A 12,899-nucleotide genomic window follows, 5' to 3' on the forward strand; every position below is an offset into this window, starting at 1 on the left:
TTTTTAAACTTTTGATTCATTTTGCAATTATTGGTATGTAACATTAAATGTACTAAAGAGATAAAAAGGTCTGGTCTATAAATAAGACGTTTTAAAAGAAAGTAAACAGAGACTACAGTGAAGCCTGTTTAATCAAATTTGATTCAACATATTTGTAGTAAAGGGAGAAACGTTTGCCCTTACTAAATATGGCGGCGCTAGCTACAATGCCCGCGTAGATTTCCGTTGTAGTTCCCTTGTGAAAGCGAAGCCACTATGCCAGCACTATCTGTAACCTATGAACTCCCGAGTGTGCCAGCCCTCCGCCATATTGACTGTTGTCTTGACTGGAGGAGAGAGGGAACGTTTGCGGTCCGACAATAAACGAAAAGTGTGCTCTGGAAATCGCCGAAACTGGTGCAAACTTGGCGAAAGCGTATCGCATACACTACAGTGATGGCAAGGAAGAAAAGCAAGCAGCAAGGCGTCGGTCAGAAGGAGCTTGTACCTGGGCAGCAGACCGAACCGAAGAATCCAGTCTCTCCCGGCGATGCAACTGGCGGCGGCGGAGGAGGAGGAGGAGATGCTGGATTGGATAGGTTGACCACCACCACCACCAGGGCGAACCAGGCAAGCCAGTTAGGCTAATACACTTTAATGTTAGCGTATCGTCGTTATTCTATTCTAAGTTGCACACACCAATTGTATCCCTTAGCGTAGGAAAGGTAAAAGGGACGTTAAGGGGTTCATCGTCTGACAAGCATTCAGGCAACCATGTTCAAGTCGCTATAAGAACGGTGCCCCGTACATCGCACCGTGGCAATGTCGCCGTGCAGCCCATCTTATCTGCCGGACAGGTGACAGTGTGATACGGGCAGGTCGTCCCATTTACCAACGTTAAACACACAACCGTTCGCCCGCCTGCTAATGTTAGCCAGGAGGCTAGCCGCCAGCTAGCATGCTGCAAACGTGCTTACTACCTCCACTTGTACACACCACAGGAAACGGCTAACTAGCTACGAGCTAATCGGCTATTTGTCGTTCATAAATAAGAGCTTTATAACAGTGTAACAAACACCACACACTTTATTCCAGTCTGCTTTGTAGGAAAACATCTTTACTGTTATATTTAATTCATTCTTAGTCACCTGAAAGCAAGATGTGCATGTGTTTCGAATAATGCAAGCTGCTTAGCAAGAACGTAAATAAAGAATTGATGTGTTGTAGGTTAGACATTTGCCACTTTATTAGCCCACTAACCTTACATTTGACCTCTGAACTTAGCTGCTTGCTAATGAGTAATTACATTGTCAATCCGTGTGTTGAAGATGAGTGCTGCATGTCACACTATGCAATAGAATGAGGTTGTTGTAAGGTCTTAGGATAATAATATGACACTTGATTTGTTGCATGCATTTACATTTAAAGCTTCTGTATGTCATCACCTCCGGATGATGTATTTTTTACGACTAAAAATATGAGTACAGTCACGGGCTAGCATATGTTATCAATTGTGGATTAAGAGAATAGCTTCAACAACAAAATTGTCTATATTATTTCACAATTTCATGATAAAAATGCATTAAAAAATTGCAGTCAATTGTTGTTCAGACATATGCATGCAAAAGCGAATATTTGTAGTAATGATGTTGCTGTGATAGGCTATACGTTCAGTGATAACAATCCTTAATAGTTAAACTTAGACAAATAGCTATCATTAGCTGACAACACATGAGTGCAGTTTATGTGCTAACTGCAAACCAGTGTCTCTGCCATGCTAATTTATTAACCTTTTTTACATATGTCTTTGTTTAGCCCATGCATACCTGCTGCCTCCTTTGCCACCGGGAATTTAAGGACTGGGGTGCAAACTCTGTCAACGGACTCCCCGGGGGCCACGGCACCAAGCTGGCTGACGCCGTACCTGCTCTCTCCCAGGCCCTATTGCGGGAGGCGCCAGGGCGTAAGCTGGCCGATTCGATGCCCTCACTGTCCCAGTCCCTGCTGGGCGAGGTGCCCCTGTGGATCTGTCAGAGCTGCTGCAAGAGTGTGGAAGAGGAGGAGAGACGGAGCACCCAGGAGCAGCCAACAGCGGTAAATACAAGTGGACCGAATTGGCTCTCATGGCGTATTGTCTGTCGGCTGAGGTGCTCCAGTCTGTAAGATGCTTCTGTTTATTTACTCACTAAATACAGCGGAACTACTGTAGCGGATGGCAATCTGTTCTGAATAACAAATAATGTAAATTAAACCAGTTTTAAGGGACAAACTGTTGCCATCCAAACAAAAAAACAATTTAATCGTACAGGTAATTTTTTAAGTAAACATTCCAAATAAGTTCTATTACAGATTAAATAAAGATTAAATAAAAAGACTCATCCTTTGATGATGTGTGCCATAAGACAACCAAACACAAAAGCGAGTCACCTTCTTATTATTTAATATTATTGAAATGTCATACAGGTTTCTAAGTCATTTAACTGCTAATGAGAATGAATAAACATGCAATTGGAGGATTACTGTGTGTAGTCTTTTCATATTAATATGCAAGATCACAATAAACGTTAAGGTGTCCAGTCACCTTTTGGAGTCGTGGCTAAAAGTAAAGGCAACTAAAAGAGACTCAGCTTTCCTCCTCCCCATCTGCAACCAAACGGCTGTTCATGCTTTGATTGACTGATGACAAGTTTACTTTGGCTTTGAAAGTGGCTGCTTTCTTGTGGCGTAAGAATTTAAGTGTGAGAAATAACGTTACGACACAATGACATCATTATGGTGAACATTATCAATGATAAATCTGGTTTCGCTTAAAGCGGGGGCATCCTCTGGTGTTTTCAGGGTGTTTTCTGGTTAGAATACAACCTTTTTCTTAATATTTTGACTTTCAATCTGTTTTTTCCCCAACTATTTCAACTTTCTTATTGTAAAATATTATAATTATGACTTTATTCCTATTCTGAGATGATGTCGAATGGCTGTCACTTGTGATATGTTGTACTGAGCAGCCAGGGCAGAGCCATGTGCACCGATTTCTCATGTTGCATCCCCATTTCTGGGGAAAGAAAAAAATGCAAAGAAGCCAAAGAAATCTGAAGTTAATCCTTTAGAAGCTTACTGAACTAAAGAAAGTAAACATGAAATCTGTTTGCTGACATACAGCGTCTCATTTCACAGCAGCTTTTACGTATATAACATTAAAAAAAAAAAAAGTGGATTTTTTTTGGTCACATTTGGCTTGTAGTTGCAAATGCTAAAAATAGTCCGCATGACTGAGAGCACTGCTGCAGTCTTTGAAGTAATTTAACAGTATTTGTTTTTTTTGGTGGGGGCTTTTTTCCATTCTCATATACATTAACATTTCATTTAGTTACAGCACCTAACTTATTGTTCCTGAGCATGAAATACAAGGTCCGTGATTAACTAACTGTATGTATGTGTCTTCCTATTGCAGGTACCATTGTCACACTCTTCCTCTTGTAAGTCCCAAAGCTGTGGGAACGGTTACCCAGAGCAAAGTACGGTGGATTGGGACCCGAGTTCCTTCCTGTCAGCCCACAAACTATCAGGACTGTGGAACTCAGCCCATGGGGGGGAACACTGCAACCATAACGCCTCCTTACACTCACAACAAGGTCTGTCACCGGTGTATTACACAGCAGAGAACCTTTAACAATGAGCATCACGTTGTATTGAAGTCTCAGAATTGTAAAAAAAAATTAATTAGCACAAATCCAAGGAAATACAGCTGGAATAGGTGCAGATTCTGGAAGAACTGGAACGCTTTCTTTGCTGGTTATTGTGTTTAGCTGCTCTGTAGGAGTCCACAAGTCAATACAAAGCGAAAATGAGCATAATTAGTCCTCTTTAAAGAGAAGTTGTCGCATTATGACAAAAGAAACTAAACAAAATACAGTTGGAATTTTTGGAAAACAAGATTGTGGAAAAATGTATAATTTGATGGGGATAAGGTGGTAATATTATGGAATGGAATGGCCTTTATTGTCATTATACAAGATGTACAACAAGATTGGAGAGCTTCTCCTTTCAGTGCAGTAGTCAAGTTAAAAAAAGTATGCAAAAAGTAGAGTAAAAAAAGACAATTTAACAAGATATATACAAGATATCCAAAATATACACATAGTATTGCACAGGAGCAGACATATTGCAGATATATTAATTTTAGTGCAATGATAAATGGGTCTTAGTGCAAATAATGACTGGTGTATACACATGAATAAAGTCACATATGAGTGTATTGTATTGGGTTGTTAAATAAATAAATATGTTTGCGGTAGTAACAGAGGCTTTCTTTATGAAAAGAAAGTTGAAATAGTTGTGGGGGACAGCACACCTGAGAAAAAATCAGTATTTTTATTAGAAGAAAGTCAAAATATTAAAAGAAAAAGTTGTAATTTTGAGATTAATGTCTTAATATTAATAGGAAAAATAACGTTATTGTATTAGCATAAAAATACATTTTTTATGTTGTATTTTTTGGTAAAATTGGTTATCGGGAAGTTGTAATAATACGCAAATAAAGAAAATATTAATGGAATAAAATCATAATAAAAGACGGTCATTTAGTGAATTTAGTACTAATGATTCACGCCCGCTTTTACTAGATTGAAGAAAACATACCATCCTTGATTGGTGTTTAATGTTTATCATTTCATTCCGATTTTCACTATGAACACGCAGGTTTAATAACGGGCGCACTCTGCCACGAGAAAAGAGGACTTCACGAAGCACCCGGGAAATCTGCTAAAACATCGGTAGCCAAAGTGTGTCCCTACAGTCACCCGTCAACGCAGAATTCCAGTGGACCCTCTGCTGGGAGCCCCCTCTCTACCTCAGCGGACCTGTGCAAGACCACTCCCAAGCATTTCAAGACCATGTGCCGTCGACCAACGCCACCAGGTACTTCTTGGGTGGCTGTATAGAATGGGGACTTTAGGCGTTTCTAAAGCGCTTTTCATACATAAAACGCAACCCAACGTGCTTTGCCCAGTTAAAAAGTATACCCTGAATTAGAGATAGAGACAGTTTGACCTGACAGTGCATTATTTTTATTATTTCCTTTGGGAAAAGTCCTGTGTTCTGGAATGATGGAATTATGTTCCACCTCAGAGGTTTCATTCTGTTTTTCAATTTAACTTTTAAAGTTACGCAATAACAGTTAAAGTGGACCTATTATGCTTTTTCCACTTTTCTGACCTATAAATGTAGTTAGAATGTTGTATTCTCGTGTTAAACGATGCCAAAGTTTCACATAATGAGGTTTGCGCATTTGGAAGTGAGCCCCCAAAAAGCTCAAAAAGCTCAGTTTCAAAAGGCGTGGTAAAACTGCCCTTTTGTGATGTCACAGAGGGGCAGACTTTCTTATATATTAACTGTATGCCTCCCCCCAAGCTCTATTTTGTGTCAGTCATGGAGCAAAAGCTCTTGTCTTTGTAGCATTATAGCATAGAGCAAGGGGTCTCAAACTCAATTTACCTGGGGGCCACCGGAGCTAGGTTCTGGGTGAAGCCGGGGCGCATCAGGTTTTCAAAAAAAAAACCCAAAACGCATTTATTAAAAACTGGAAAAAAACTATCTTCAATGCTTTTGCTTCTGCTATACCCTACACTTTTCAGTACTTCAGTACTTTTGTTCCGGTTTTCCACACCAAAATATCTGATAAAACATTCCACTGTTCTCAAATATCTTAATTTTAATTTTTCTATACACAAACTAAGATTTAAAAAAAAAAACAAATTAAGAATAAAGACAATAAATCAATCAATCAATAATAAATAAGTAAAATAATGATAAAATGCAAAAACTTACCACTTCCACACGGATAGGGAGGATAACTATTAACAGTTATTTAACCTTTAACATGAACATTAATGAAACTCAATTTTACCCAATTAGCAAGTTAGCATTGTACTCAGTTCCATCCGGGAGCAGCGCCGTAACTTTAGCAACATGTTTGATGAGATGCTTTATCTTGACGTGTATTTTCCGTTTTATTCCAAATCATTTCCTGCATTTATTTGTACCCAGCGTTATAGGCCTTTAGCTTCATTGCTAATCCAAAGCAAAAAAGGGCGGGGTAACAGGGTAGGGTAAGAGTATGGGCGGGGCAAAATCATGTTAATTATGTCCGGTGTGCACACAGCTTTAAGCTGTCATTTCAACATTAAACTTTGGTATCAAGGTGGGGGCCTCAAACTAGCATCCGCGAGTTTGAGACCCCTGGCATAGAGGAAGCGGGGTTGCTAATAGCCTTTTCCCGCCACAATTAGTGGCTCGACCCAAGTTTTTTTTTTTTTTTTTTTTACACACTGGTAGTCCGGCAAAACACATTTCCGATGCTGTAGAAAACCTTACGCTAAAATGCTAAAGATACTGAGCGATGTCGCATCCGGTTGCATCCTGTATGTTAAAAGCGTCATTTTAAAATGATAAGTCGCCGTTTATCAACTCCTATAAAGTTGGCGGCACAAACAGGAAATCTTTATACGCACTCGACAGTGCCCAAAATAGCCGCTTATTATCAAAACTTATCAACTCCTAAACGGCACAAACCAGAAGTGTTTCTATGCACACACTTTTGCATTGCATTGTGACCAACCACAGCAGAGTGGGCGTGCCTGGAGGCGGGCCATGGGTGGAAAACATTAAAACAGGAAGCACGAAATCCAAAGAATTACTGCTCAATAGGTGCAGATTCTGGAAGAACTCGAAAGCTTTCTGTGCTGGTTATCGCATGTAGCTGCTCTGTCAACAACTCAATGCAAAGAGAACCGAAAAATGAGCATGCTAGGCCTCCTTTAACAGCCATGTCATTTATTATAATTAGCATGTACTCACTATAATGTCTTTTGACACATGTGTGATTCTTCCAGGTGAAGCCTTCCACGCCAGCGACCATCATCAACACACAGACTTGTCGGTACCCCCCAATAGTCCCACGGGCCTGTCTTCCCAACATTCCTCCCTTCTGCCCCCAAAGTCCAGCTCGGGACAACACAACCACGTAACCTCTTCATCGGCCTCCGGTGTCGCAGCTCACAGCCCTTTCTCCCCGCTGGTACCAAACCTCCACGGGCCAACAGCTAAAATGACTTCTTCCAGTTCAGACAGCCCAACGTCGGTTCACAAGCCCAGCCCGTGCAAAAACTCCCACATTCCTGCTGTGAACACACAACACGGCAAATTGGGCACATCAGGATCAGGCTGTAACCACCCTTGTAATGGACACAGTACGGGAACAGCGGCGTCTGCAAATGTAGGAAATTTGTCGACTGGGTCCTGCAGGTCAGTGAGGAGAAGCATCGTCTTTGTTTGGTGTGTTAAAAGTTGATTGAAGCCTTCTTGATTTTTGTGTTTTTATTTGTATTTGCAGGGACCAGGCATGTAAGGGTCACAAAATGACAAACGGGACGCTGTGTCATCCGCCACCAGATCTAGAGGAGGTGGAGGATGAAGACAGCAGCTCTGAGAGGAGCTCCTGCGCCTCCTCTTCCACCAACCAGAAGGATGGAAAGTACTGCGACTGCTGTTACTGCGAGTTCTTTGGGCACAATGCGGTACAATTTTTTTTTTTCCGCCCACACATTTGTTTGAAATGTGACTTTTAAGTCAAGATTTTACAATTAAGAAATATTGATTTCACAGCCTCCAGCTGCTCCAACCAGTCGAAACTATGCCGAGATTCGAGAGAAGCTCCGGTCGCGACTGACACGACGTAAGGAGGAGCTGCCTCAGCGTCAGGACGCTGATATGACAGCGGCCGGCGCCATTGACAACCGGGATGTAGATGAGTTGCTGGACTTCATCAACAGTTCAGAGCCCAAACCTGTTAACAGTGCAAAAGCAGCAAAAAGGGCTCGGCACAAACAAAAAAAGAAGGTATGGTTATTTTATTTCATTTTTTTAGTTTCAGTCCTAAATTCTGAATGTCACTCTTTTACTGAAATTAAAATTAGCTGCGCAATATTACAATGTGGCGATCTTCAGAGTGGTTAGCACACAGGCCTCACAGCCAGGAGACCCTAGTTCAATTCCACCCTCTCTGTGTGGAGTTTGCATGTTCTCTCCGGGTACTCCGGTTTCCTCCCACATTCCAAAAAAAAACATGCTAGGTTAATTGGCGACTCCAAATTGTCCATAGGTATGAATGTGAGTGTGAATGGTTGTTTGTCTATATGTGCCCCGTGATTGGCTGGCGACCAGTCCAGGGTGTACCCCGCCTCTCGCCCGAAGACAGCTGGGATAGGCTCCAGCACCCCCACGACCCTCGTGAGGAAAAGCGGTAGAGAATGAATGAATATTACAATGTGGCGATCTTGTTATGGGTTATATACTTCAGAGTGGTTAGCACGCAGGCCTCGCAGCCAGGAGACCCGAGTTCAATTCCACCCTCGGCCATCTCTGTGTGGAGTTTGCATGTTCTCCCCGTGCATGCGTGGGTTTCCGCCCACATTCCAAAAACATGCTAGGTTAATTAGCGACTCCAAATTGTCCATAGGTATGAATGTGAGTGTGAATGGTTGTTTGTCTATATGTGCAAACGCCTCTCGCCCGAAGACAACTGGGATAGGCTCCAGCACCCCCGTGACCTTTGTGAGGAAAAGCGGTAGAAAATGAATGAATGAATGTTTGTACAAAAAAAAAGTCAGTACCAATACTGCCACCTTGTGTTTATAGGTGTCGTTTGTCTCCATGTGGAAGAAAAACACTTTTTTTTTTACCATTGCGGTTGCTTAATCTGGTCTAATACTGTATGTACTGCAATTGTTACACAACATGGTTGGCTGCGAAATTGACAAAAATGCACTTTTTGGCTTGTTAACGTCATTTAAATTTAATTTTATGTTATTATGTTAACATCTGCGTGATATTTGGTTCATTAATTTTATTGTTCATGTTGTACTGACCAGCCAGACCCTTTCCGTTGTAGCAATAAGTTTAACTTCTATATGCTTCTATGGTTATCATCACTTTCCTGTCCGCCATGAATGACCTAATTGTAAATATTTGTAATAATATGTCTAACAACCGAAGGTGGTTTTGCAAACGTTAGATGATTAGACTCATATATAACTGAATGGAACACAAAGTACAGTAATTAAAAAGGTAATTATGTCGGTTTAAGTCCCGCTGTCATCAGATTTGCGATTACTCCCATATCATTTATTTTTCAGGAAAAAGCTCTGCAGGGTAACATGGGTGCTGCAGGCAGCGATCCCATCTCCAATCCAACAGAGCCCGTGGACGAGCCCATGCCTGACACTTCAGAGGCTTCACGGTTACTGGATTGGCCTCAGCTGGAACTCGAGCGAGTCAACAGTTTCCTCACCAGTCGTCTGGAAGAGATTAAAAACACCATTAAAGACTCGATTCGGGCCTCATTTAGCATGTACGACCTCAATCTAGATGTCAATGACTTCCCAAAAAAGGCAGCTACGCTGGAGGGCAACCATTTACTGTCTCATCTCAACGGGTCCTCTGACTTGCAGCAGATAGACCTCGACTTAGCCCCTCTTTCGCTGGGAACTTTTAGGAACCATCTGGACCTGGTCAACGGATGGGAGGACACAAACGCATCCCAAAATACCACCACCACTACCACCACCACCACCACATCCACAGGGGTCGCAGGCGGGTCTAAGGACATCCAGCGCTTGAACACTACGCCAAGTCTCTCCAAACTCATAAGGGTGCGCTCCCCGGAAAAATGCACTTCGTCTGGATGTGACGGTTTGTTACAGGTATCCAACCAAGCGACAGCTAAATCAAAGGAGGACATGGCCGATCCTAAGAACAGCACAGTTGGAAATGGTGGTACGAAGTCAAAGAAGAGTAAAAAGCAGCAGCAACAGCAGCAAAAACAGGAGCAGACTCTTTTGGAGCACAATTCCAAAGTCAGCGAGTCCAAGGTGTCTGAAATCGTTAGTAACGGCTACAAAGCCGCACTCAAACAGCTACAGCACCAAGCTGACAACCAGAGGAACGGCCTGAAGAAAACCGAAGACAACAGACCATCCAGAAATGCAGCAAACGCTGCAAACGGCGGCCCCCCCAATGCACACAAAGTTAAAAGTGACACTGAGATTCGGGCGAGCAGATGTGAGCAGGATTCCGAGAGCAAAGCTCATCCCGCCATTCCAGCAAACGGGCAGCAGCAGGCCCAATCCAAGGCGAAAAATAAAAAGAACAAGAACAAGGGGGAGAAATCCACTAGCGCTTTTGGTGCGGCAAGTTCTTGTTTACATCAATATATACGTATATATATATATATATGTTTTACAAATTCTTACTTATTTCTATTTTCTGTAGATGATGTATTTCTTCCAAAAGATGTGGATCCAACAGAAATGGATGAAACTGATCGGGAAGTGGAATACTTCAAAAGGTAAATGGAGCTCAATCAACAGGTTGGAATACAGCGGAGCCTCCAAATTTGCCCATAAAGCATTATGTAATACTACGTAAACTGTTATGACTTTAAAACTATTTTTTTCAATTACAGTCGTGCCTCACTACATTGCGGTTCGAACTCCTTCAATCTATCATACAGTAGTTTTCCCAAAATTATTTAATAAAATATTATTGTTGGTTAACTGCAGTCTATTTTTAGTCCCAAAGATTTATAGCTTAAGGAAATGTTGGATATTTTTTGCCTAAATTGGGTATTTTTAAGCATAAAATGTTCTAAATGTACTAAAATACCCTACACTTTACGGCAATACAAGCTATTAAACTGTACTATACTGGCCACTAGGTGTCACTAGTGACGAATGAAAGGCTCATTCATTCATTTTCTACCACTTAATTGTCACGAGTGTCACAGGTACACCCTGGACTAGTCTCCAGCCAATCACAGGGCACATAAAGACAAACAACCATTCACACTCACATTCATACCTATGGACAATTTGGAGTCGCCAATTAACCTAGCATGATTTTGCAATGTGGGAGGAAACGGAAATGGCCATGGGTGGAATCGAACTCGAGTCTCCTAGCTATGTGGCCTGCATGCTAACCACTCGGCAGCCGAACAATAACATTCATTAATTCATTCAATTTTTACCGCTTTTTCCTCATGAGGGTCGAGGGGTTGCTGGAGCCTATCCCAGCTGTCTTTGAGCGAGAGGCGGGGTACACCCTGGACTGGTCGCCAGCCAATCACAGGGCACATATAGACAAACAACCATTCACACTCACATTCATACTTATGGACAATTTGGAGTCGCCAATTAACCTAGCATGATTTTGCAATGTGGGAGGAAACCGGAGATGGCCATGGGTGGAATCGAACCCGAGTCTCCTAGCTATGTGGCCTGCATGCTAACCACTCGGCAGCCAAACAATAACATAATAGTAATAATAAATGAAAACAGGCCTTTTATATATAAGATGTCTTAGTTTAAAATGTCCGCAATATGGGTCACAGCTCGTCATTGAGGGGTGTTGGTGTGTCCCGCAGTTGAGAAACACTACTTCATTTCACGTTTCCACTCTACTTTCAGCCCTGTCCGGTATCGTTGACTAATCCAAAAATGTTCCCCGCTCTTGTCCATTCTAGGTTCTGCCTTGATTCTGCAAAACAAACCCGCCAGAAGGTAGCAGTGAACTGGTCCAACTTCAGCCTCAAAAAAGTTCCCTCCAATGCAGCTCAGTAGCTCGGCTGAGCGCCAACAAATAAAACTTCCACAACCACAAACTCTTTCAGTAGATCTGTTTGACGCGAGGCTTTCTCTCATTGGCTGAGTTCAAGGACCTCGTTCACATTATCACACTAGTTGAAAAGACTCCAACCAATCCAACTGGCGGCTAGTTAGCCAGGGATCAATATCAAGGCCAGCTATACCATTTTTTTTGCTACTATTGCATTATTCACTTAAATGACAGGTCCAAAACGGAAAACAAGTGTGTTTTATCCACTGCATCCATGTGCTGACGTATGTAGTATGTAAACATTTACCTTACATGAAATAAATGTTTTTATCAGAAATCATGACATGTAACAGTGTTAAAAGTCTGAATTCCAATTCCGGTGCTCCCTTATGGCGTTGTTACTTATCGGCTTCCTCAAAATACAAATGTCTTCGATGTTTACTCACAAGCAGGAAACAGTATATTTGGTGCAGCATGTCTGCTTGACTACCACGTTACACATGACATTCAAGCAAAGTTAAGCAGAAGACGCATAATTTCAAATGACTCAAATACAATGGATATCAATGGAGTCCCCATGCATGATTAAACAACTGTCTAGTATAGTGTTAGCCTGCAATCCAAACATCAATCCTTATATTCCAGTACTGTTAATGTTCATTTAAACATTGGAACCATTGCATATATTTTGACAGTTCATATTGTATATATTGACTGGTAATTCTGGGCCTTTTTGAGCCTTTGGCATGTGTTACCAAGTTGTTACTATGGGTTGTGTGTGTGTGTGAGGGACAAATTCAAAATCAGATTTTTTTTTCTTCACAAAAGCTGCATCAACCCCGAGTGTTGTAGCTAATGGCTATCATTGCGATCGATGAGTTTTGTTTTGTTTCCATATGGACATATTTGATGCTCTCCTGGTTTAATCCAATTAGAGATGAGTATCTTACTGTTTTGAATGTAGATTTATACTATACCAATAACAGCCAAGTGTATGTTGGCGGGTTTGCTTTAAAAAAAAAAAAAACTTTTGATACTGTGAAAAATCTTTCGCTCTGAAAGATTAAAATGATACAGTTTTGACAAAAATACAATAAGTGTGACGTTTGTTTTCTTTGTGCTGCTTCTTTAATAGGCTGATGTGACGTCACCAGATGTATGCCAGATGTAAAATAATTATCTTACTGTAGTGACGATAATTCACCTTCTGTACGATGTACGGCCAATAATTCAAAAATCCCATAAATTACGAT

General features: G+C 41.5%; 1 protein-coding gene across 1 annotated transcript; it reads left to right on the forward strand.

Annotated features, from left to right (window-relative positions):
* The first annotated feature begins 254 nt into the window (after positions 1-254).
* fam193b (family with sequence similarity 193 member B) lies at positions 255-12,866 on the forward strand. Its single transcript, XM_058063657.2, has 10 exons — positions 255-609; positions 1,795-2,073; positions 3,431-3,611; positions 4,678-4,896; positions 6,870-7,281; positions 7,370-7,553; positions 7,642-7,875; positions 9,171-10,218; positions 10,306-10,381; positions 11,555-12,866. Exons 1-10 carry the CDS (start codon positions 436-438, stop codon positions 11,649-11,651), a joined length of 2,904 nt encoding a protein of 967 aa, XP_057919640.2. The 5' UTR covers positions 255-435; the 3' UTR covers positions 11,652-12,866.
* Positions 12,867-12,899: the final 33 nt, after the last annotated feature.

Source organism: Doryrhamphus excisus, linkage group LG22 (genome assembly GCF_037039965.1).
Source record: "Doryrhamphus excisus strain RoL-2023G ecotype Guam linkage group LG22, RoL_Dexc_Guam_v1.1, whole genome shotgun sequence".
NCBI lineage: Eukaryota > Metazoa > Chordata > Actinopteri > Syngnathiformes > Syngnathidae > Doryrhamphus > Doryrhamphus excisus.